A 25,078-nucleotide genomic window follows, 5' to 3' on the forward strand; every position below is an offset into this window, starting at 1 on the left:
CTCTGTAACTAAACCATATGCCCCAATGGATTTTGTGGCCCAAGTTCTCAGACCTTTTCAGAGGTTACTGAAGCAACTCCAAGAGGGTAAGACAAAGGCTCTGGGCTCACTGGTATTTTTTTTTTCCACATAGACACTCAGTTTTGAGTGAATATTAATGTATTTCCATTAATGGCAGACATTAATGGTCACATATGTGTTCTAAGTGCCAACTCATTAGCAATATCTTGTGCTCGGTAGAATTATCCAGGGAATGCCTCCCTGGAACAGTCAAGGAGGACCATGTGGATAGTGAAAGCAAACAAAATATAAGTTTGAAATATACCACATTACTCAAATTATCAGGAGTATGATCATATGAAGACTATGCTATATAATGTTTATGATTCAAATTCTTTCAAATGTGCATTTGGGCTCTACAACTTCTTATTTAATAAATGAATTGTTTTATACAGAAAATACTAATCCAAAACTATCTTCTTGGAATGCCTGGGTGGCTCAGTCAGTTAAGCTTCTGCCTTCGGCTTGGATCATGATCCCAGGGTCCTGGGATTGAGCCCCACATCGCGTTCTCTGCTCAGTGGCGAGTCTGCTTCTCATTCTACCTCTCCCACCCTGTGATCTCTCTAGCTTTCACTTTCTCTCAAATAAACAAAACAACAACAACAACAACAAAAACCTGCTTCTTCATTGTGCTAAATACCCACTTTACCCAGTTCTGTTTTACTCTGTGCTGTAGGGGCCTAACCTCAGTGAATTGCTAAAACAAAGCTCCTTTGCTGGCTGCCCAGAAAGGGGGGAGGGGCTCAGCCAATGAGAGGTACAGTTAAGAAGTCAGAGGGCAGGAGGGATGAGAGGTTTGGGTGTTCCTTCCCGTGGCCACTTTTCTGTTGCGCAGCTGACTGGCAGAAGCTGTGTTATTCAGATAGACCAAGGCTCCAATCCACAGGGCCTCTTCAGCCTCTTCTACGTCGACAGCTGTGGCTCTTTCTGGTTCCCCTTCCCATCAATCCAAGAGGTGGTAACAGCCCTCAGGTCTGCACCCTCCCTTACTGCTTCCCAAAATCCTACAGATAGCTTTGTAAAATCAATAAACTTTCCAAAACTGTCCAGAGTGTTTCTCTCCCAAATACTGTTGACACACGCATCTACTTCAACTCTTTTTAATTTTAGGTCTTCTTTGCATTTTTTAGTTTATACTCTGTAATCTTGCATATGATGCTTTATAGACATTGTAAGATTGACTAAGTTGTTTTCAAAGATTGTAAACTTTTTGAAGGTGGAGACTTTTTGTCTTCCATTATTTCATGTCCATTAGCAGTCTGAGCAAAATGGTATGGATCCCCTGGTGCTTAGGTTGCTATTTCTTTTAACTTGTTCGTTGCCTTATCACAGTGATAATGCTCAGGACGAGCAAAGTTAGTGTTAGGAGAGCAAAAGTTGAAGGCAAATCAGAGCATTCCTAACTGAAAATAAGTGTCCAGCTTGTGAAATATGCTTTTTCCTTAAATCTGACTTGAGTAATTAAATGCTTCACTGATCCCCAGATTTAAGCTGTGTTTATGTAATGCCAGAAAAACCGGTCAACTCAGTATCACTTAATTTTTTTTAAAGACTTTATTTATTTATTTGATAGAGAGAGAGAGTACAAACAGGGGGAGCATCAGGCAGAGGTGGGGGGGAAGCAGACTCCCCAAGGAGCAGGAAGCCCAACGTGGGGCTCGATCCCAGGACCCTGGGATCATGACCTGAGCCAAAGGCAGACTCTTAACTGACTGAGCCACCCAGGCGCCCCAGTTCAGTATCACTTTAAACAAATCATCAGAAAATAATGACACTTGGTGACACAGACATATAACTGACAGCTTAAATCAGAAGCTGTCAGTATCACTAGGCAATATCCTGAGGAAATGATCACCCAGTGTTTTAATAACAGCTCTCCATGATTTCAATGATTTATAGTTGTTTTTGTTATAGGGAAGGATATCAATTTCATGAGCACTTAAATAAGCTGTATGGGTTTGCCTTCCCCACATAGTTGATGACTTTATCTCAATGGTTCTAGATACCACAAAACACCTCACTTGGGCATACCAAAATTTCTTCCAGGCTGGTGAGAGAAACCCAGGTGTCCTAAAGACAATTCACCTTGTCCATCTACTTGGATATTTCATTACCATATTAGAACACCAGGATTAATTTCATCATATAAATGTCTACCTACACTGGAACTAGAAATTTATGGCTCAAAAAGTCCATTTGTAGTTACAGAAAGTATGGCATTAGCGGAGGTCAATATTGGTAAAATGCAGGTTGAGAAAAATAAAAATGACTTCTTTATTGAGCATATACAACGTGTCAGGTAGTACTATGCTAAAACTTTACAAACATTTTACTTGCTCTTTACAGAAAGACTATAAGAAAGTATTTTTATTTTCCCCCAATTTACAGATAGAAACTAAGTCACCGAGAAGTTAATTAACTTGCCCAAGGTCACAACACCCAAATTCTTGGACTAAAATATGAACTCAGAGACACCTGGGTGGCTCAGTCGGTTAAGCTACTGCCTTCAGCTCAGGTCATGATCCCAGCATTCTGGAATGGAGTCCCGCATCAGGCTCCTTGCTCAGCAGGGAGTCTGCTTCTCTCTCCACCTCTGCCGACTGCTCTGCCTGGCTTGTGCATGCTCTCTCTCTCTCTCTGACAAATAAATAAAATCTTAAAAAAAAAATGAACTCAGACAACCTAGCTTCAGAATCCATTTTTAATGACAAAACCACTATATGATATTACCATCTTCGGGGATTTTAGATAGAAGTAAGTCTAGACTAGGCCAAAGGTTAAAATAACACCAAAGTGATAATACAGCAGCTAATAATAATAATAATAATAATAATTCAGTAGCAAATGGAGGCTTCTGAGAGGTCAGTTAGACTTTCCAGCATCCTTAGCCCAAAGCTCATGCATGTCAATAAAAAGGTCCTCTTATTCACACTCTGACCCACGGCAATATCTCAAGTGACCTAATGACAGGGAACGTAATTTATAAAATGATATTATGGAAGTAAAGAAAAAAAAATGGGAAAGCAACTGGAAACATGAAAAGGGAGAAGGTGATATTGAAGAAAGTAAAACTATGTGTAAATGACCTAAGACCAGAGAAAATATCACTTGGTGACTGCCAAGTAGAGGAGTCACCCCTGAAGGACTCATACTGATAATCCTGAGAAGCCACGAAAAATTGGCTTATCCTTCTTGTCCCTTTAAGTTACGTAAATGTGCAATGCAAAAAGATTTTCATTACAATGTTTAATTTGTTCCAAAGTTTTGGCAGTCCAAGTATTCAATTATCTGGAACGGTGCTTATGCCAAATCCCCATTCTCTGCTACTAAAGCTGGTATTCCCATTTTTAGAAAGTTGGAGAGCAGCGGTCTTGGCTAGAAGTCCCTGTGGGAACTGGGATGACAGGAGAATCACAAAAGATAACAATCTGGATGGGATATGTGGTCATGATATATTTCTGGAAAAAATTTACTCCATTGATTTTGGCTACTTCCTGATCTTTTTTTTTTTTTTTTAATCTGAGAGTTAATATGTTCAAAGTTACTCTAAAAGCAGTGGGATAAGTTATGTGTCCAGCAGAGAATTATTTAATCTGTCTGAGTCCTGGTTTCCTCATATGTTTAAAAAGATCTATGCTAATGTCAACAGTCTGAGGTTGTCATAAGCATTAAAAATAAAATGTGCTAAAAAAAAATTAAATAAAAAATAAAAAAATAAAATGTGCTCAAGCGCCGGGGTGGCTCAGTCAGTTAAGCACCTCCCTTGAGCTCAGATCTGATCTCAAGCTCCTGGGATGGAGTACGACATCCAGCTCCTTGCTGAGCAGAAAGTCTGCTTCCCTTCCCTTCCCCTTGTTTGTGCTCTCTCTCTCTCTCACTCACCCGCTCTCTCTCAAATAAATTAAATCTTAAAAAAAAAATAAAATAAAAAATAAATGTGCTCAGTGGCTCACCCAGAGAATGACTCAAAAGTGGCACTTACAGAGAAAAGGTGTAGCAGAATGGGTTAAGAGAAAAGCCTCCAAAGCTAGGGGGCTCACATTGCTATCTGTTAACCATTTGTTAGCCATGAGACCTTGGGTGAGTTATTCACATTCTTTGTGCCTCAGTTTCCTCATCTGTAAACTGAAGATAAAAATGGCATCTGTCTCATAGGTTTCTGTGAGGACAACATGACTTAGCACTCATAAAAATGTTCAACTATACCTGGCACATTAGGGATCACTGAGTGTCTTTTACCTCAGAAATCTGGTGTCCTGCCCCAGTGTCCATTTTCTACCCCACTGCACTGACACATGTGCCTACACAATCCCCCCATACATTTCTTTCTTGCAGTCACAACAGCTTCTTAGCAGAGGTCTGTGTCTTTTAGTCCCTGCAGATATGCAGGTAAAATTTCTGCAAAAATAGTGGTGAACTGCCATGAAGACAACTGAAGATTAGGTTCCTTCCAAGAAGCACCAGCAATGGGTTCACACAGTCATCTGCTCTTTGATAGTTTTGCAAAAGTAATGCATTTTTATATCTTGTTCCTTAAAGAAGACCGCCAAACTGTAAATGCTATAGGTTCCAATAATCTAAATTCTCCTGCTCAGAATCCGAGCAGTCAAGATCTGATAAACACTACATGAAGCTATGAAAACCCAGAAAACAAAAATTCTTACTTTTGAAATAGGGGCGGGGGAGGGAAAGGAGAGAGAGATGGGGAGAGAGGGGGGAGGAGGAAAATAAGAATATTCATCCCTCTTCTTCAACATCTAGCTCCTTCTCACCCTTTGGGTCTTAGCTCAGTTAGCAAATATAAACCCTCCTTGAACATCTGACAAAAACAAGCTTCCCCTCCCCTATTGCTGTCTTTCATTTATCAGAGGTTTCTGATTATATATCCACAGCACCATCACAATCTAGAGTTTCTGAGTATTTACTTTCAATCTCAAATTCCTTCCCAGTGTCTGGGCCATAGTAAAAACTCAATACATGTTGATTGAGTGACTGAATGAGTGAATCAGTGAATACCTAATTCTACTTCATTCGTCAGTTTCATGTGTCCCATGTAGCTGCCCTTGGGAAGCCTTCCCCAAGTCCCTAAGCCTGGGTTAGGCTTCTTTCCTGTACACCTCGTGTTCACACCTCCAGAGCAGTTATCACAGCAGGTGGAATTCTCTCTTCATTCACTACCTCCCCATCTGACAGTTGGCTCCCACGGCAGAGCCTGCGTATCCTTCACCATGATGTCCCCAGCACCTAGCACAATGCCTACCCCATAGCAGGCACCCAACAGAAACCTGGTTTGATTAAATTATTTGATGGAGCATAAAAGTCTACAGGTTGGTATGCTGTTTTTAGGAAAGAAGAAAACTCACATTTATTGTTAATTTTGTGCCTAATGTTGAACAATCGTAAGTATTTGTTACGGCCAATACTTAGTAGGTAAGAGATGTAGGTGTTTTCTCTCATTTCACAAAGGAATCAAATGAGGCTCAGAGAAGTCAGGGCTTGAGGTCACAGCTAGTGAGATCAGAGTCAGTATATGAACCCCAGACCAGCAGGGTCTGAAGTCCTTGCTCATGTTGCTGGACCACTCTGCCCCTTGGGGACACCCATTACATGACCCTGGGGTGCTCCTTTCTTTTGTTTGTTGTCCTGTCTTCCCACATAGCTGGTCATCTCCACTGGGCCAGGAACAAAGTCTTTACCATTCCTCCCATTTTGTCAATGTTAAGAAGGTGGCTTAAACGCAGTGGGATTATAAGAGTTGCTGATTTCAGCTTCCTGAGAGGGTGAATGTTATGCATCTTGACACTTTGCACACAAGCATCAACTTCCTCTCAGGAGTGAAACCAAACACTGCCTTTCTCAATCTCTCAGGGAAAGCAGATGCTAGCTTAGAAGACATGTGAAGTGGGAAAGAACATACAAATGACAGTACCAGGAATGGTTTTGGCAGCAGCTGCTGGCTTCAGGGGTTCTCTTAAGGAATTTACCTGGGTAGCAAATGTTGGCTCCTTATAAATGGATGAAAGGATCGGAACACCATCCTGAAATCAGTGGGCAGGGGGATTAGGCTAAATGAGCACCAGATGCAAAGGTTACAGGTAGAAATATTTTCCCATTCCATTTTACTCAGACTCTTCCTTCCACATACTCTTCTTTATATGTGTGTTCCCCAGTGGAAACAGGCATTCCAGAAATGTACAAGGAAGAAGCTAGTTGAATGTGTTCCAATCCCTCCTGCTGTGTATATCTGTGTGTTTTAAACATAGATAATGCACAATCCACTCATGCCAATGGATAGTAAATAAAAAGCAAAACAACAACAACAACAACAAAAACCTGATTTCTTTTGGTAACCATAAATAATTTCTTGGAACCGGTAATGAAGAAACAAGGGAAAACATGGAGCAATTACATAGTGTGGGAAAAGTACTTGCTAAGGATTACCAGATGTAGGATTTCAGACTGGAGAATCTAAAAATCTCAAAGAAATCACTTGGCTTTCCTGGACTTCATTTACACCACGTAGTCAAGTACATATGGGCTTTGGATAGAGTGCCCTGGTTGGAATCCTGACTCTAACACAACCTAGCTATGACTTTGGGCAAATTACCTTATCTTTCTGATTCCCCGTTTCTTCATCTCTAAAACTGGGCTATTAATACCACCTTCCTTCATGGGGAAAAATAAATTCTAAAATGCATATAAACATAAAGTATTCACTCTGTGGGTCAAAACTGGGTTCAAGAAATGATGCTCTGTCAGTCATATCATCAAATGAGGGGTTAAGCCAGAAAAGGTGTAAGAGCATTTCCTGACCCAACTTTCTAGGTCTCCGAATACTCAGACCCAGAAATGCACGGAGCCTGTGCCAAGAATATCTGAAATCACAAGCATTTGTCAGAGTATCAGTGACAGAGAGTCAAAGACAGAAGCCAACCTAGGGCCCCAAGAACTCGCCTTCTGTGTTAACCATGTCTTTCATTTTCTGTATTCTGATGTTGTGACACCTGGGGCCTTGTGGGCTCAGGAGGGACAGGACCTCTCAGAGTTAGCCAATTCCTGGAGACATTAAACAACTTACTGGCAGCTCACTTTCAAATGCAAATGAATGAATACAGAGCTCCAAACCCCCAACCACCTCCCTTACTGGGCTCCCCACTTTGGCTCACTCTCCACCTGCCCTCACCTGAGGTCAGGTACCAGACAACCAGGGACAGCCTATATGCCCCCCAGGGTCTGCTGAAATTCTTCCAACTAGGAATCATAAATCTGCTGACCCTGTAGTGCCATTCCCACCACAGAACCACAACAGAGACTCTTGTCACACACCTGTACCCTTTCCTGACCCACCCTGGTGGTTCCCCTCATTCCTCTTACGTCCCCCAACCCCAGACCATGCCTCCTTCTCTTAAGTATGCTCCTGCATCCATGAGTATAACAGACTATCTTTTCAATGACAGTTGTCTCCTGATCTGTTGGCCCTGCCATACTTAAATAACAATAAAACCTATATTTTAAAATACCTTCTTCCTCCATGCCTCCCCTAGGGAACCAGGGCTTGTAGCCTTCTCTGGGTTTCCAAGTCCATTTCTTGTACTAGATTCGAACTAGTTATGCCCAGCATACATGGTTACTATAGGGGAATCAGAATCCTCTTTACTTGCCTGTGGTCCAGCTGCACCTATTTGACAAACAGATGGCACCTTTGTGAAAAGGAAAAGGTGCCTGTCAGGGAAAGCATCAGGCTCAAGTGGCACTGCAGCTGGAGAATGACCCCACTTGTCCCTGTGGCCGGTGCCCTTGACCACTGTATAACTGTGTATATCTTTGTGTTGCAGCTCTGGATCCTGAACATGCTGAAAGTCAGTTTCTGAGTAACTAAGCCTGGTCAGAACTTCAGAAATGAAGTAGAGAGGAGGAGGGGGGAAAGGAAGAGAAAGGAAGCCGAAAGACAAGGAGTCATAAAGGGCAGTGCAAACAGCAATGCTCTCTGTCTGCTGCCTACCTGCCCCTCTACCCATTTAAACCTATGTTACCTATGGCTTTTTCAAGTTCAGTCTTCATTTGTTAGACTCAACACTGATTTTTGGTCTTAAATAATGTAGACCCAACTGAAAAAGGATACCCAGGTGCTTTCTTTAAGCAAGGGAAGATGTCATTTATTCAGCAGAGCCACACTGTGAAGTCTGGCTACCTACACAGTCTAATTTCAATAACTCTCAGTATTTCTTGCTTTGCAATTTTCTATAAGCCTCAGTGTTCTCATACTAGTAATCTAAAAACTAAAAATAAATACAGGTAATATTCATCTTAGTAACTGAATTCCTAGTATTTCTCAATCTTCTCATTGGGAAGACATCCACTCTACATAGGCCTTCTCAAAGCTAAACTATTTTTAAAATTAGAAGCAAAATTATACAGACCCCAGCTGCAAAATACTTTTCTTAAAGTGAAAAACCACACTAAATTTCTCTCTAATATATTCATAATAGCATTAAGCAGACACTAAAAAAAAAAAAGAATCAGACCAAGTACTTTGAATCTTTAAAATGTTCCAAAATTTTTGACTTGAGAATCATAAAAATGATAATAAAATGAAAATGCAATGAGAAATAATTTGGTGAACAATAAAGGGATTCATAAATATATTAATGGAATACAAAGTTTGTAACTAAGTACAAATGAACGATGATATTTATTCCAAGGCAGTAATGAACTTCCACAGAGAGAAGGTGTAACATGACCAGGAAGAAATGTCAATGTTTTCTAGTAGCTGTTAAAATGCTTTCTTTGAATGTGGACTGTCCAAAATCCAATAAGCAATCCAGTTTGTGGACTCAGAAACCCCCTATGCTGCACATGCAAAAGTAAACCATTGAGAGGAAAACAGGAGAGTCTTCCTACCTAGGCTCTTCCACCTGACATATTAGAAATACTACTTGAAATCTTGAACTTTCAAATATTTCAAATACTTGAAATCTGGGCTCAAGTTTGATGTTCCTGTGCCTGATGGATTCCACTGGCAACCAAGCAGATTCATCACAGTTGTCATAACATAGCACTTACCTTGAGTTGAGAGTGAACTTGGTATTATAGTAATCAGACTGGCTCAACTAGTGGGAGACCTGCTGTGGCACTGATTATAAGGTAAAGCCAAATATTTATCTTCCCTATGTCTTGGTTTCTTAACCTAGAAGTAGTCCTATTCATGGACAGTTTAAAACTAATGAAATAATCAGAATCATATCAACAACCTCAGCCTGTCTGGGTAAAAATATGAAACTTTCAGCCCCTGCCCCAAATCCCATCCTCTGGGAGGGGAGAGTTAACCACCAAGTGCTAATGGATTTAATCAACAGTGCCTATGTAATGGAAGCTCCATAAATATCCTAAAAAATGAAGTTCAGTTGGTGAACACAACAAGATGCTGGGAGTATGGCATGCTCAGGGAGGGCATGGAAGCTGTGTCTACCCTCCTTTCTTGAAACTGCCTTATTTATCTCTTCTGTTTGACTGTTACTGGGTTCTAGCCTTTATAATAAACAGGTAATATTAAGTGAACTGCTTTCCTGAGTTCTGTGAGTAATTCTAACAAATAATTGACTCTGGAGGTTGAAGTAATGGGACCCCCAATTTAGAGCCTGTAGGTCAGAAGCATAGGTAGCCCAGACTGGTGACTGGAGTCTGAAGTGAAAGAGGCAGAGTGGGGCCCTTTATCTCTGGTCTGTGTTTGCTCCATGTAGTTAGTATCAGAACTGAACTAAATTATAGGACAGCTAGTTGATGGCTAGAGAGCTGAAGCATTAATTGATCTTCTGACACCACACATTTGGTGTCAGAAGTGTGAGGAGGAGCAACTGTGTAGCATAGGCTAAGATGATTGTGGATATCCAAAAGAATCAGTTACAAGTTAATATAAGTACATAAAAATACCATAAGGTGGGAAAATTGGTTAATTGGTTATTAAAATACAATGAGATGAAAAATCATCAATGCCAAATATATTCCCAAATAAATGAGTTGAAGATGTTAAATGATAAAAACTGTACAAAATTAAATACTTTCCAATATATTTATATGACTGCATAAAGCAAGGATCCCTAGAATTACTGTAGGTATACCTATACTTAGGCATACCACCCTATTATCATTTATCCTATCATCCTCGGCATGCCTCAATTCATTAAACAGGCCAAAATTTTTCAAATTTTCTTCATTTAGGATTGCCATAATTTAATATTGCCATCATCACGAAAACACCACCGCATTCCAGAAGACTTCTTAATTATGGCATCTTGGTAAAGGGGAACAAACCCAAGTATTAGTATCTGACAGACCCATCTTGGAATCAGCCACACATCACACTTGATCTTGGGCAAGCTACTAATCTTGTCCCACCTTCAGATTTCTCAAATAAAATAAGAATAAGAATGATAAATGCAAAGTTATTATTAATAATGCAAAAGCTATGTGTTTAAGTTAGACAGAGGGACTTCCTAACAAAAATGGCTTCGGGATCTAGAAGAGCAGCGAAGGTGCCTGGGAATAATTTCCAAGCTCTTAACACCAGTTCTAATTAGACTTGGAAAACTATAGAGTTAAAATAAGTAGAATAGTAAGAGTCTATTATAAACTGCCTAAAAGAATACCTGTCTGTGTACATACCCACATCTTTAAATTTACAAACCATCAATAAATGCTAGTTACCTATAATAGTTATATAATTGGTATTTCTTTATGTAAGTATATAATTACTCTGTGAATGTTAGTTTATTTTTCCAATCAACTCTAAGTTCAATGAACATCAAATCTTTTTGTAGTACTTCTTTTGAATGTTTCACAGTCTATGAAACCAGTTGGTATACAGTAATTTACACCTTTAGAATCATAGGTGCTTTAAGAGTTCCTAATAACCCTAAAGAAGAAGAAATGAGACTGCCTTAATTGCAAAGGTAACAGTGGCCATCATACTACTGTTGTGAGTAAGGAGAAGGCGAGGTGACAAATTCCTGAGTGGCTGACCCTTAAAGGAGTGTGGATATCCACCAAATGGGAAAATGGAACCCCCAGAATGAAGTCCTACACTGAACTGGCTGTGAGGAGAGTTGGAGGTTTTGGAAAAATGGTGGACTATGGAAGAAAAATTTTAAAAGAGTTATGTCAGGGCTTCTTGAGTAAAGTGATGGGAGGTGAGAAGCTTGAGGACGCAGCTTACAGACTGATTCAAGCTTAGGGTGGCTCAAAGGAGAGCAATTTTCATCCAAGAGTAAGACCTACATAGAAATAACTTCATTTTAACCCCCCAGAGAGCTCAATGAATCAGCTCTGGTCTGGTATCAGCTGAATGCTTTTGAAGAAAATATTTTTTGTAAATAGGAAATACTTTATAATTCTCAAAAATCTCTTATATTATTTCAAATGTATCTGTTTTGCATTAAGAACAGATAATTATATATTGCTACATTTCTGTCAAAAACCTAGATTGAGAAGTTGCTACAGATTATTAGATAGATTTAACACACCACGTTGCTTTCCAAATGATCACAACATCCATCGTTAGGCATCTGTAAGGTATAAAGAGTGAGGAGAAACAAGGAGCTGTCAACCAAATGAATGACTGATATTTTAGTGGCAGAAACAACATGGTCAGAGAATTGAGAGATGTGTGGTTACAAAATTAATTTTCAATTTTCCAAAATTCATCAGAGTTAAGGGGCCTTTCTTAAACCTGAATATGAAAGTTATCCCAATATGAGAGTGGGTTGCCTAGAGCTCAAAAGGAAGAGAATAAATCAGGGCCCAAACACGAAGCAATGAACACAGCTCTTTTTGTCTCCATAGATGGGCTGTGTGTTTAAGTTCCAAAGAGGAACCCCCCAACAAAAATGGCTTTAGGGGTTGGAAGAGTAGTGAAGGAGCTGGGACTACTTCTCCAAGCTCTTACACCAGTTCTCATTAGACCTGGAAAACTCCAGAGTTAAAATAAGTAAGAGTATTAGTCCATTATAAGCTGCCTAAAAGGATACCTCTCAATGTACATCCCTACATCTTTGAATTTGCTCCTAGGAGCTTTAAGATAAAAGTCACTCAGTTTATACTGACATTTTAATAAAGTGTTTTTATTTTTTAGAAAAGTTTAAATGTTGTACTCTGGGATTTATCTTTCTTTCAACTCTCCATATTTGAGGAAGGAGATTAATCATCAGTGCTACAGATCTACCCTGGGGCTAGCACAAAATGATAGTAGATATCAGAAATGCCTCAGAAGAAGATAGAAAACACCTCTTGGAAGGAAATGCCTGTGTGTAGCGCCAGTCAATTGGAGTGGCAGAGGCACAAATAAACAGGAAAAAAGAACCAAAACTTACTATGGAAAAATTCCACACCATTGTACTCATATATTACATGATACACACAAAAAAAATGCATACTACATAATTCTCTCTTGGTATGGTATGACTAAGTTTCACTCATTCTTATATTACCTTGAACCTGTTATCCACATACATTTTTTTTCTGTTTTTTACTTGCTATTCTCCCAAATGTTTCCGAACAGTTTAGTTAAAGAAATTTTGATCTTCTGCATCAGTAGAAAGAGGTAGAAAGTTAGCCAAATGTTCTCAAAACTTATTGGAAACCTTCTGCTTAGAGGAAAACGCTGTTATCAAGTAAATATTTTATTTCATTTGTTTTGTTTTGTTTTTTGTCTGCATAAATATAACTCAAAGAGCTGAGAAAACAATCTGTGAAGTATGAGTAGACCATGTTCTAAGTTTTCTCTGGGGCTTTATAAAGGAATCAAACCTAAGTTTTCTTTATACATGGTCGTTTACCTTCTTCTTTATAATGCCCAGGACAGCATACTTCCTATGACCTAAAAGGCTAGACAGACTTTGCCTATTTTGGAGATTACAAAAGTGGCAATGAGGGCTGCACGGACTTGTCCAAAGTCATACAGATGATAAAAGAGATAGCCTGGCTTCTCACTGATTGTTCCTTCTACCACCAACACAACACATAGTTGGACTCTAAGAAAGATGTGAAGACTCTAAGAAGGATCACTTGACAACAAGGCATAATTCAGTCTCCATACCTTAGAGAGGCATCACTCTACTGTCTTTGAAATAGAATAGAATTTTTCAAGCAAAGAACCTGGAAATGGGGCCTGTGGAGACCATGGGGACAGAACAAGGCAGAAAGCATTTCCCTTAAATACATCTATGTTCAATGCCCTCGACTGAAGAACATTGTTATTTCAAAGTCACTTACCCAAATCTGAAGCTTGATTCTCTTTTCATTTTTGAATACAGTTTTTACTTTGAAATCGATCCCCACTGTGCTGACAAATGCAGATGTAAAGGAGTCATCTGCATAACGGAACAGGAAAGATGTTTTCCCCACACTGCTATTGCCGATGATGAGCAATTTGAACATGTAGTCAAAGTTCTGATCAGAGGAGTCTTTCTGGCCATACCGGGCATCTTGGGAAGAGGCCATCTGTGGTTTAAAAAAAAGAGAGAGCAAGAAACATGGATCAGTCTTCCATTCGATATGAAGCTTGCAGCACACTCGTTATTGGCCTTGCCCAGAAACAGATGTCAGACCACTCAAGAGACCAGTTGAGAATCCTCCCCAGTTTCCCTCTGATGCTGGTATCCATGGCAATAATTCCCTGCTGGAAGACAGAACAGCAAATCTTACAGCTCTTTCCAGCTGTGCTGGTGTTTGTCACAGCTCAGCATTCAGAACCAATCAAAGACACCAAAGGAGACATCTATAAAGGTTACATGAAAAGCAAAGATATGAGGAACTGGCCAGAGCATGTGGGCTCTGAAACTTTATAATCCCAGTGATGGACACACCAAAGTGGCTGAACAGCAGGGTGTTTCTTACTGAATCATCTGAATATTAGAATCTCTCTTATTTCCTAGGAAAGTGTACCCAAAGCATGTATCTATTTCATCTGTTAACATCACATTAAAGCAACATCCTAAAATAAATGGCAATTCCTTCAAATTAAAAATGATGATGGCAAGTATTTATGGTTCAAACACTGTGTGAGAAACTTATCTAACCTAACAACAACCCAATGAAGTAGATTCATATTTAAATGAGAAAATTGAGGCTCAGAGTTATTGAGTAATGTGCTCGAGTTCACACAGGTGATGAGTAATAGAAGACAGAATTCAAATCAGGTAATGTTATGATAGGGCTCATGTTCTTAACCTCTATCCTGGTTCTCAATGATGACTAGGGAGATATGCATATCTGCTCTAAAAGACAATGTAGGAAATGTGCATTATGAATTATCACTGAAGAATCCTATCTGGATTCAAACCTTGGCTCTACCATTTCCTGGCTGTGGGACTTTGGGCTGGTTTATTATTTTAAAATGGTATGCATCAGTTTTTTCTCTTACATGAAATAGAAAAAAAGCATGATCTAACTTGGAACATTTGTAAAAGAATAGATGGCATATCTGTAAAGCAGATATGTAAAGCACCTAGGATGGCATAGAAAATGATCTTCATTATTAATTATAAATGCTTTAGATGGATGTTAATTTTTTTCCTCACTTGATCACCTTAATATCTCCAAAGCTGATGCTGCATTATTTCTAAAGGATTTTATTCATTTATTTTAGGGAGAGAGAGCAAGCAGAGGGAGGAGCAAAGGGGGAGGGAGAGGGAGAGAATCTTGAGCAGACTCTGGGCTGAGCACAGGGCTAAAGTGGGGCTCGATCCCACAACACTGAGATCATGACCTGACCCAATACCAAGAGTCGGATGCTCAACCAACTGAGCCACTATGGCACCCAGTGATGCTGCATTTAAGTGCCATTTGGCTCAAAAGAAATGTTTAGATGATGAATCCCACTGATTAGTGCACTTACATTTTCTTATGTTACGAATTCTTTGGAAATTGCTGTGTTACCCAACATAATCCAATATAGAAGCCACTAGTCCTTTTATTTAATTAAAGTTAATTAAAGGGGCACCTGGGTGGCTCAGTGAGTTAAGCCTCTGCCTTTGGCTCAGGTCGTGGTCTCAGGGTCCTGAGATCAAGCACCACATTAGGCTCTCTGCTTGGCAGGGAGCCTGCTTCCCCCTCTCTCTCTGCCTACTTGTGATCTCTCTCTCTGTCAAATAAATAAATAAAATCTAAAAAAAAGTTAATTAAAATTACATAGAATTTAGAATTTAGTTCTTAGTCACACTGGTCACGTTTCTAATGCACAATAACTGCATGTGGCCAGGAGCAAAAGTATCGGACAGGTACAGAGCATTGGCATAACTGCAGAAAGTTCTATTGGGCAGTGCTAGGCTAGTCAGATAGTCTTTTTTGCACTTCCAATAAAATCTGATTAATAATTATCTTTCTTCTGGGGAAGGTGTTCAAGGGGGAAGCCTCAGAAGTTAGTAGATAGTAGAATGCTTGAAACAGTAAGTAGTACTCAACCTCATCTAAGACATCAGTTGTTGAAGTCACATGCATTGTGTTTATACACAATTAAGGGAAAGGAGAAAAAGGAGATGGTGGGATAACATATTCTCTTTCTACAAATACTTAGTGCCAGTAAGAGAACACAATTATATGTATAGGAACATAAGAATAAGGATAAACAGAAAATCTGTATATATTATTAAAGGTTAATACAAATTTTGAATGCATTTCACACTTATTAAATATCAACTTACGCATTTGTTTTTTTAAGTCCATGTAATCACACCGATGTCTTCAATAATTACAACTTGGAATGAGTGTTGACAAGTGAAACTGGGCCACTACAACAGGCAGATATTGTGATTTTCCTTTCTGGCTCAGGCATCTACTGGCTAAAGTAAACCTCGCCCAACACAAGCAGCCAGCCAAGGACAAAAACAGGATTATAACTCTGGACTGTAAGTTTGAACAACGATGTCTTCCTCTGATGACTTCTGAAGCCCCAGAACAGTCAGGAAACTGTTTCAGGTGATCACCCTATTCCTGCAGACATAGTCCTTTCACCAATTACAACAACCCTGCTCCCTTCTGAAAGTGCTAAGTTCAGCCAGGCCTGCAAATAAGATCTTTTATATGAACCAGCCCAGATCCTAGGTCCTGGGTTAAGAATGTTCAGCTAAGCCACAATCAGAAAATAGACACTACAACTTTTCTAGAGCTGCCCATACTCAGCCCGATAGCTTACCATATACTGCATCCCATCACTATAAGGTGGTATCCAACTGAGTCCTGTGGCTCTCCAGGACGCATCAACAAGAAAACATGACCTACAGCTGCTATCAATTTCAAGTCCTATTCCAAAAGTAGATTCTAAAACCTGTAGCAATGTCAACTTCATCAATATATAGACTTTTTGACTATAATTACAGAGATTTAGATGGAGAAAACCATACTGGGGTTTTCTCTGGTATGAGAAATTGAAAACATTTAATTTCAAGGGCTGATACACCTTGCAATGTTGGCAGCAAAGAAGGTGCTATTTTTTTTAACTATTTCTTGATTTATATACCCAGCAAGATTCACAAAGAGCCAATAAAATGTGCATTGGGAATGCACAGGTCTGTCATTAAAATTCAGAATAATGAAATACAACTTGGCCCAGAGGATTGAGAAAAAAACATCCCTAATCTTACTGAAAACAGAAATGAAGTGGTTTGACAGCATATGAATGTCAAAGACATTTGTCTTCACTATGTCAATTTACTGACACTTCCAAATACTAAATCATGTGAACATTCTCATAGTTTTCATGGAAAAATACAGCTGATATTTGAAACGTGAGTACACATGAAGTAACCTCCCAGAAAGTAAATCAGATATCATAAAATATATATAAAAGATAACTCTTTAAAAAAAGATGACTCTTTAAATTGCATTAATCTTGAATTAATTAAAAAAATCAAGGAATTGGAAAGCATTTACAAGGTAGTCCAACTTTCTACTCATTCCAAGAGTCCCTTCTGCTGGCATCTCAGGATCTCAGGTTAGTATTCTAGCCAAGCCCGTCACACAGAGTGACAAAAAGTTTACGAGATTGTGAAGCACCATAATCCACTGCTGAACTGCAATTGTTATAAATTTCTTTCTTAGAGTAAAGTTAAAATCTCCTCCCTATAGCTTCTGCCCACGTGTTCTAGATTCTGCCTTATAAATCAAGACAGTTGATTCCTCTCCCATCTGAGAGAGCTTCAGGTGACTAAAGGAACAAATCACAGCCCCATACACTTTCTCTCTCTTGGATGATCCCAACTGCCTTCCCCTTTTCCCCAAGAAGTCATGTTGGAAAAATCCCCCACATCCTGCTAGATTAGCTGACATCTCTCCAGATGTTAAAGTCCCATGTGTGGCTCCCAAAATTTGTCACAATATTCCAGATGCAACAGTGCAGAATAAAATGAGACTATTATATTTTATCATAGCTCACTTAAGTCTTCTCAAATGCTCAGGACATTTTTCACATTAACTGTAATAAACATAGATCTTCCTTATTCCCATTCCATACTTGGGTAATTGATTTTCTTTAATGGAAATGCCAACCTTTATACGTACCCTGTTACATTTCCTCTTGTTTGTTTTGATTTATAATTCAATTTTGATCTGATAATTTTATGTCCTTTCATCAAAACACTGGCTATCCCTTCCAGATTTATGCCACTCCAAGTTTGATCAGTATGCATTTTGCATATTCATTTAGGCTCTGATCAAAATGCTAATCAGTTTGTAGACAAAGAACAATAAACCTTTTACCCCACTGAATATATATAAATCTATAGATGAGACCTCTACAACTTGCCATCAAAGAATTTGGCGAACTTAAAGTAGACCTTAACCTCTGGGACTTGGTGCACTCAATCCATTGTGCTGTCCCATTAGATGTGCTTTGGTTGAACAGCAGGTGAACAGATCCTGGATTTAACTGATGTGCCAGTTTTAATTATAATCCTAGTTTCCCCAGAAGTCCTACTAACTAGAGACCAAACAGATTACCTCTGACTAACACATGCAATCACAGATTATTTCAGAATTTTTGACATTTGTTTTTCAGAATAAACAGGAAAAGTAAATTACTTCCAGGGATTCCTCTGGGCATTTAAGAATCTAAATGACATTAAGCTATTTTGTGGATCTCATGAGAAAAACAAAAAGAAGTCATTCTAAATGTACTACATTCTCACCACTACTAGTGATAACAGCCTGAGGGTCAATGAGAAGATGAACAAAGATGGATAAATCATCCAGAAAAGGACATGCAGTTCTTTGAAACTGGAAGGATGAAAGTGAGGATGGGACATATGTATTGGAAGTAGAGAAATACATCAAGTAATTTCAAATCTTAATCATTGTTGCCTGGGGGGGGGGGGGGAATCATAATAAAAAGAATTATTCCTGAGAGCTCTAAAGTCAAAACTAAAATTTTAAAAATCAATAAGGAAGGGCCCCTGGGTGGCTCAGTGGTTTAAAACTCCTGCCTTCAGCTCAGGTCATGATCCCAGGGTCCTGGGATGGAGCCCCGCTTTGAGCTCTCTGCTCAGTGGGGAGCCTGCTTTCCCGCCCCCTTCGCCTGCCCCTCTATTTGTGATCTCTCTCTCTGTGATATAAATAAATAAATAAATAATCTTTAAAAAATAAAAATAAAATCAACAAGGAAAATATGAAACGTTAGGATTCCCAAATGTCTGTCATCTGGCCCCCAGGTGATTTCTCCTGAAGAAATCCTGGTCTGCAGTTTGTTGCCTCCCTGTTTGTCTCTCAGAATGGATCAGAATTGTGATGCTCTTGGGGCGCCTGGGTGGCTCAGTGGGTTAAAGCCTCTGCCTTTGGATCAGGTCATGATCCCAAGGTCCTGGGATAGAGCCCCGCATGGGGTTCTCTGCTCAGCAGGGAGCCTGCTTCCTCCTCTCTCTCTCTCTCTCTCTCTCTGCCTGCTTCTCTGTGATCTCTCTGTCTGTCAAATAAATAAACAAAATCTTAAAAAAAAAAAAAAAGAATTGTGATGCTCTTTGCAGTCTCTGGCCAGCAATTTCTGTGTGTGTGTGTGTGTGTGTCTGCTGCTCTTGGCTTTGGAATGAGCCAGTGGAGAAGCAATAAAACACTGCTCATGCCGCTGTGGACACATCACCGCTGAGCTGAGAAGATGCTGTCCAGGAAATTGGAAGCAGCCAAGACATGAGATAATTCAAATTCTAACCCTGGCTCTGAAGCCAAGGGCCTGGAAAAGTAGGGCAGACTTCAGCAATCGCCCTTGTCTCTCTTCTTCATGTCAGCAGGGAGCGAATTACTCTTTCATGGGACTCACGGAAGAATGTATATGATGGTATGCCAAATAATAGCAATGCTTCCAAGATGGAAATCACTGCATATTTTAAAGGTGTTGTTAGGCTATGACCTTTTAAGGTACTTTTTCCAGACCATCTCTGGATCCCCATATCCTGCACAGCTTCTCTCATAGATGAGTAGAACTTTCAGCTTATGCACAGAAAGATGGTAAAAATCACTGCAGTAACAATCCTATGTACACTGTACTGTGTGTTTTCCACACATCATCATACTGCATCCTTTCACTGCCCCAGGATATCAATATCTATTAGTAACCCCATATTAGCGAAACAGTATGCTCTGGGTGTATTTGAAAAAGGCTCCTTCTCCCTTCGCCTGCCAAAAGCATGAGGGGATTTTCTCTAACCCTCACTGTGAGAACTTGACAGGGGTCCTGAGGGTAAAACTCACACAAGTGTGTCCTCCTTGAAACTGCACCCGCTAGAGCTTTAACTCTTGGACTTGTCTACCCTGAGCCACCAGCAACTCATCAATTACAGTTTAGGTTTTCTTACCCCAGTACTGGTTCCCACGAGAGTTTCTGCTCCAGGAATTTGTGATTTTCTTTATCAGGTTATTGGTCTCTCCCATCTAAGGGGCAGAATTTTTCTCTGTGACCTCAATTCTCTGATGAATCTGAGAGTTGGTAATTTTCATTTTGTTTCATTTTTTTCTTGTGTGAGGATGAGAGTAACAACTTCCAAGCTCTGTATGCACTGGAGTGGAAACCCAAAGTCTTTATCCCCATTTTGAACAAGAAATTAAGGCCAGAGTATTTGAGAGGAAATTTAGGTAGAGGGTTCCTTGTTTTTCAGTAGGGTTTCTTGACTTCTCTCAGCTCGTGTGCTGAGCCTTCATCATCTAGACAAAATGTGTTCTTCAAGAGTTACAGCTCTATGGGTTCAGCTTGCTCACTCTTCTCTTTGCCAAACTAACAGCCTCAAGTTTCAACCACAGAGGAGACTACTGGAAGAGCTAAGACTACCTCTTCTTTTACTTCTAGAAAAAAAAAAAATCTGTTCCTTTATTGAAGGCAGGAATGATCTAATCTTAATATATTTTAAAATTCATATAATGGTTTTTGAATCTTCTGGGAAATTTAGATGTATACAGAAAAATAAAGAGTATCAAACCATGTAAAAATTATTCCTACTAGTGTCAAAGACCACTGTTCTCCAGCCCACACTGGAGTTCACTCTTGGTGTAGTTACAGAGGGTTTCCAGAGGGAGAGAGCACTTGTACGGGGGCTGTGCTGCAGCACAGTACAGGGGATGCCTAGGCCACAGAGAGAAGAGTGTAAACAAGGTTTTCTGGGAAGGGAACCACATGGCTGGCTGGAAGAGCTCTCCAGATGGATAGGATGTAATCCTGACAGCGGCAAATTAGCAGAGCCCTGGTCCCAGTAGTGCCTGCACATCTTCATGAATGCTGAAGCCAGAGGGTCATTAGCGTAGTCCTGTGATGCTGATGAGCACCCTAACTACTAGTAATCTATGCCTTATAAATCACAGCATAAAGAAAGATTAGAAAACAAGATTCCACTTCTTTTCCAGCAGTTCTGAAATTATGTACAGGCAGATGCATCTGTGAAAAATAAAATTCTATATTCTTGGTGTGATGTGAATAAGGGTAAAGAGCACATACTCTATGGTCAGGTTGTCTGAGAAGGAATCCCAGATCTGCTACTTGCAAGTTTATTGATATTTTGTTATTTTTTCAACTCTGCTAAGCTATAACTTCCTTGCCTGTAAAACAGGAATTGTAGTAAGATCATGAAAAGTAAAAATTTTGGCATGTGCTAGATCCTTGATTAAAGCCATTCACTTGATTTTCCAACTAACATTGACGCTACCCTCTGAAAATAGAAATGGTCAATTTTATAGAATATGCTTCCTCTCATTTCCTAACCTTAGAGGCAAGAGGTTTGAAGCCCAACTTCCACTCTGTAGAGTTTCATAATTACTGAGATAAACTCCTTACTCTTTCATTACAAATATTATGACATGGAACAAAGAGCACTTATCAAAATACCACAAAATACCTTTGCCTCCCTGTGTGCAAATAAAAGTGTTCTGTGGTCTAGAGAGGCTGTGGGGAAGGGAATGTGGTCAATGGCCATATGCTCTTTGACAGGACCCATCCTGTGATATTGGGGTCACCCAGTAACTTCTAGGGAGTTACTAAACTCATGAAACTTGGGCATGAATGGGCTTTTGTAGAAACTGGGAGAGAGCCCAGTTTCAGGTATGAACTAATAAAGGAGCAGAATTCAAGTAATACAATGGTAAGATAAGCATGAGAAAGGAAGCACCAAGTATGCAAAGGAATTGTGGGAAACTCCCTTGTGTTGCCTTAGCATTGGCTTTAGGTGAAGTTCAACCTAATTTCTGATAGTAAATCTGGTAAATCATCAAAGTCAACAATACTATCATAACATCAATACTGTATCATACACTTCTAGGTTGCCAAGACACTAGATCTTAATTGTTACCACCACATAAAAGAAATGACAATTTTATGACCTGATAGAGGTGTTAGCTAACTCCACAGAGGTAACTGTATTACCATACATGAATGTATCAAGTCAATATGTTATATACTTTAAACTTTTGCAATATTACATATCAATTGTACTTCAATAATAATATATATTTTTAAAGATTTTATTTATTTATTTGACAGAGAGATATCACAAGTAGGCAGAAAGGCAGGTAGAGAGAGGGGTATGGGGGGAAGATGATCATTGATCATCCCTGAGATCATGACCTGAGCTGAAGGCAGAGGCTTTAACCCACTGAGCCACACAGGTGCCCCCAATAATAATAGATTTTTAAAAGTCCACAATATCAAAGTGAGAACTCACTAAGAGGCTTTCACATGTATATATAAACATAGATAAATACACATACATAAAAATAATATCATGCATACATTCTGGTTATCTCCATCCTTTCTCCAAAACCTTCTAAAACAATGGCAAGGGTTTTTCACTAAAGGGAAATTCCATATTAAAAAAGAGAAGCAAAAAAGAAAAAGCAAGAAAAGTTTGGGATTTGGAAGTGAATGACCGGAAAAAAAGGAATCTCATGTCCGTATAGTAATTCTTAACCTACAGAACCTGAAATGGCCTTGGGATTAGAGATGCCAGATGTCTTCTTTTTTTTTTTTTTTAAATGGTTGATTTTTTTTTTCATTTCATTTTATTTTATTTCTTTTCAGTGTTCCAGCACTCATTGTTTATGCACCATACCCAGTGCTCCATGCAATACGTACCCTCCTTAATACCCACCCCCAGGCTCACCCAACTCCCCACGCCCATCCCCTCCAAAACCCTGTTTGTTTCTCAGAGTCCATAGTCTCTCATGGTTCATCTCCCTCTCCCCCTCCAATTCCCCCCAACTCACTTCTCCTCTCCATCTCCCAATGTCCTCCATGTTATTCTATGCTCCACAAGTAGGTAAAACCATACGAGAATTGACTCTCTCTGCTTGACCAAACTCACTTAGCATAATCTCTTCCAGTCCCGTGCCAGGTGTCTTGATTACGTGGTGTACCCCCGTTTTCCTGAGACTGAGGGATTTCATGTGACACTACAGGACTTTCAGTGCTAGAACCAGAAAGCTAAGATTGTTGGTCACACTGACTAGGGCGTGCAAATCGGGGGAATGGCTGAAAACCCATTTTTATTCAGGAATACAAAACTAAATTCTCATAGGATACATTAGATCTGAGAGTCCCAAAACTGGGGAACTGTACCTGAATTCTGCAGAATTAAAATATCCAATGCGGGCCCAGGCATCTATAATTTTTCAGCATCCCATGTGATTCTTTTGACCATTTAGGTTTAGAATTCACTGGATTAGCAAATGTCCACATGGAAGCCAGGGCAGGTGTACATTGTCAAGGTATCAGGGATACATGTAAGGGGAGACTGAGTAATCTGACATTTCAGCTAAGAACCCCAGGGTGTGGAAAATGGGATCCTAGCACTCTTCACCAGATATCCCTTCTGCCAAGAGTGACAAGAGATCTCATCACCATAATATTGACTCTGCAAAGAAGTCTATACTCTAGAATGCCCAGCCTGCTCAGATAAGCTGATTTCTGGAAAATGTGTTAATTATTTTAGCTATGGTAAGATCCAGAACTTTCTAAGGGCCAGTGATATAACTCACTGTGAGTTTCCATCAGAGTATGAGCAGGCACGGCATTGTAAGAAGCAGTAATCATGTTTTCAGAGCACATGTGGCTCTATTCTGCTCAGCTCTGTGAGAGTTGGCCTTGATTGTCTCAATCAGTCATTTTTAAAATAACATACATTTGGACTTTACTTCCCCTCATTCCACAAGAAAGCACCTGACAGATACAGGAGGCCAGTGCCCAAGCTAAAACTACAAAATAAAGAATATTTCTTGTAAGAATATCTCTTCCTGAGAAGAAAATAAAAACTAAACAGAATAGATAAACCCAGTACTCTGTGGTATAATGAAAAGCCTCTCTTAAAAATACTTAGTAAAATACTCTAAAAATTCCCACTGGGGGGAAAAAAGCCTAGATCTTAATATTAATATATGTATTACCTAAGGAATTTTTATCACTAAAAATTTTTAAAACATTAAACATTAAACATTTAAAAAATATTAAACATTGAAAAACATTAAAAGTTATTTTAAAGGCTTAAGCCCTTGAAAAATACCTGCAGAGATCTGCTATAAAGATTTCTTCCAAATCCTTTATTAACACTCATCAAGGTAGGTCACATATAGGGGCATATATAGCCTATTGTCCATGCATTTATGACACAAAGGGACTATTTGAACCATTCTTTTTTTTTTTCCCCCATCAGAACCATTCTTGAGAAACTAGGTGGGTTATTAGTTTATGCACTTGTGTTTCTATACTGTGCAGGTCCACCAATTAGAATGACTTATAGAGCAGTTTTGGTAGTCACATTCATCCCAGCTTTTCTTTCAAAAGCTATTGCTACTATTCCTGTTGTCCCTTTTCATCAGTTCTACCACTCAAACAAGTGCTTGGTGAATTACAACATTCAAAAGAAAACCCATCTTTCATTGCAACCACCACAACACCATTGTGTTAATTGGTACATAGATTCTTTCTCCAAGCCCTATAAGGCTCCTAAAGCTATGGCCATTGAGACAGAAATGATCAACATTGGCTTGCAAGTTTCTCAAGTAGATGAGACTCAGAGATGCACCTGAGCCACTGAAAGACTAACAACACCCTTGATGGGCAAAGTAAACTAAAAGCAGGCAGACTAACAATGAGAGGCTCAATGCCTTACATCTTAAAATGACATTATGATTTGGGTTCCCACACCATAAAAGCTGACCATGTAGAAGCAAAGTGATAATGGTGCCAGGTTTTTCTCAGTCAGGGGGTCAAGTAGGCACAAAATAAGACTCTTAAAGGCTTGTTGGATCAAAATTCCTAATACTGGATCCAATTCAATCAGCTTATTGGAGAGTATTTCAGGGAACCATGACTATATCTTCTACCATTCCCTGAACAACTGAAGATCTAGAACATTAACCCTTATGGTTTCATCATTTAGTGGACAGAAAAATATTTCATGACTCCAATAAAACTGACATAATGCTTCAAACCAATCAGAAACATGTTGGTGTTTGAAAAGGCATTTTGTTTCTACAGAGTTGAAGATGATAGGAATATACT

At 39.4% G+C, this 25,078-nt stretch overlaps 1 protein-coding gene across 2 annotated transcripts in view; it reads right to left on the minus strand.

The window, feature by feature from the left end:
* The window catches only part of RAB3C (RAB3C, member RAS oncogene family), a 301,793-nt gene that overhangs the window by 257,397 nt on the left and 19,318 nt on the right, over positions 1-25,078 (minus strand). For both annotated transcript variants that reach the window (XM_044224378.1, XM_044224370.1), the window contains exon 2: positions 13,330-13,557. In XM_044224378.1, the coding sequence (XP_044080313.1) occupies positions 13,330-13,557 (228 nt within the window). The remainder of the gene's footprint in view (positions 1-13,329; positions 13,558-25,078) is intronic.

This window comes from Neovison vison, chromosome 1 (genome assembly GCF_020171115.1).
Source record: "Neovison vison isolate M4711 chromosome 1, ASM_NN_V1, whole genome shotgun sequence".
Lineage (NCBI taxonomy): Eukaryota > Metazoa > Chordata > Mammalia > Carnivora > Mustelidae > Neogale > Neogale vison.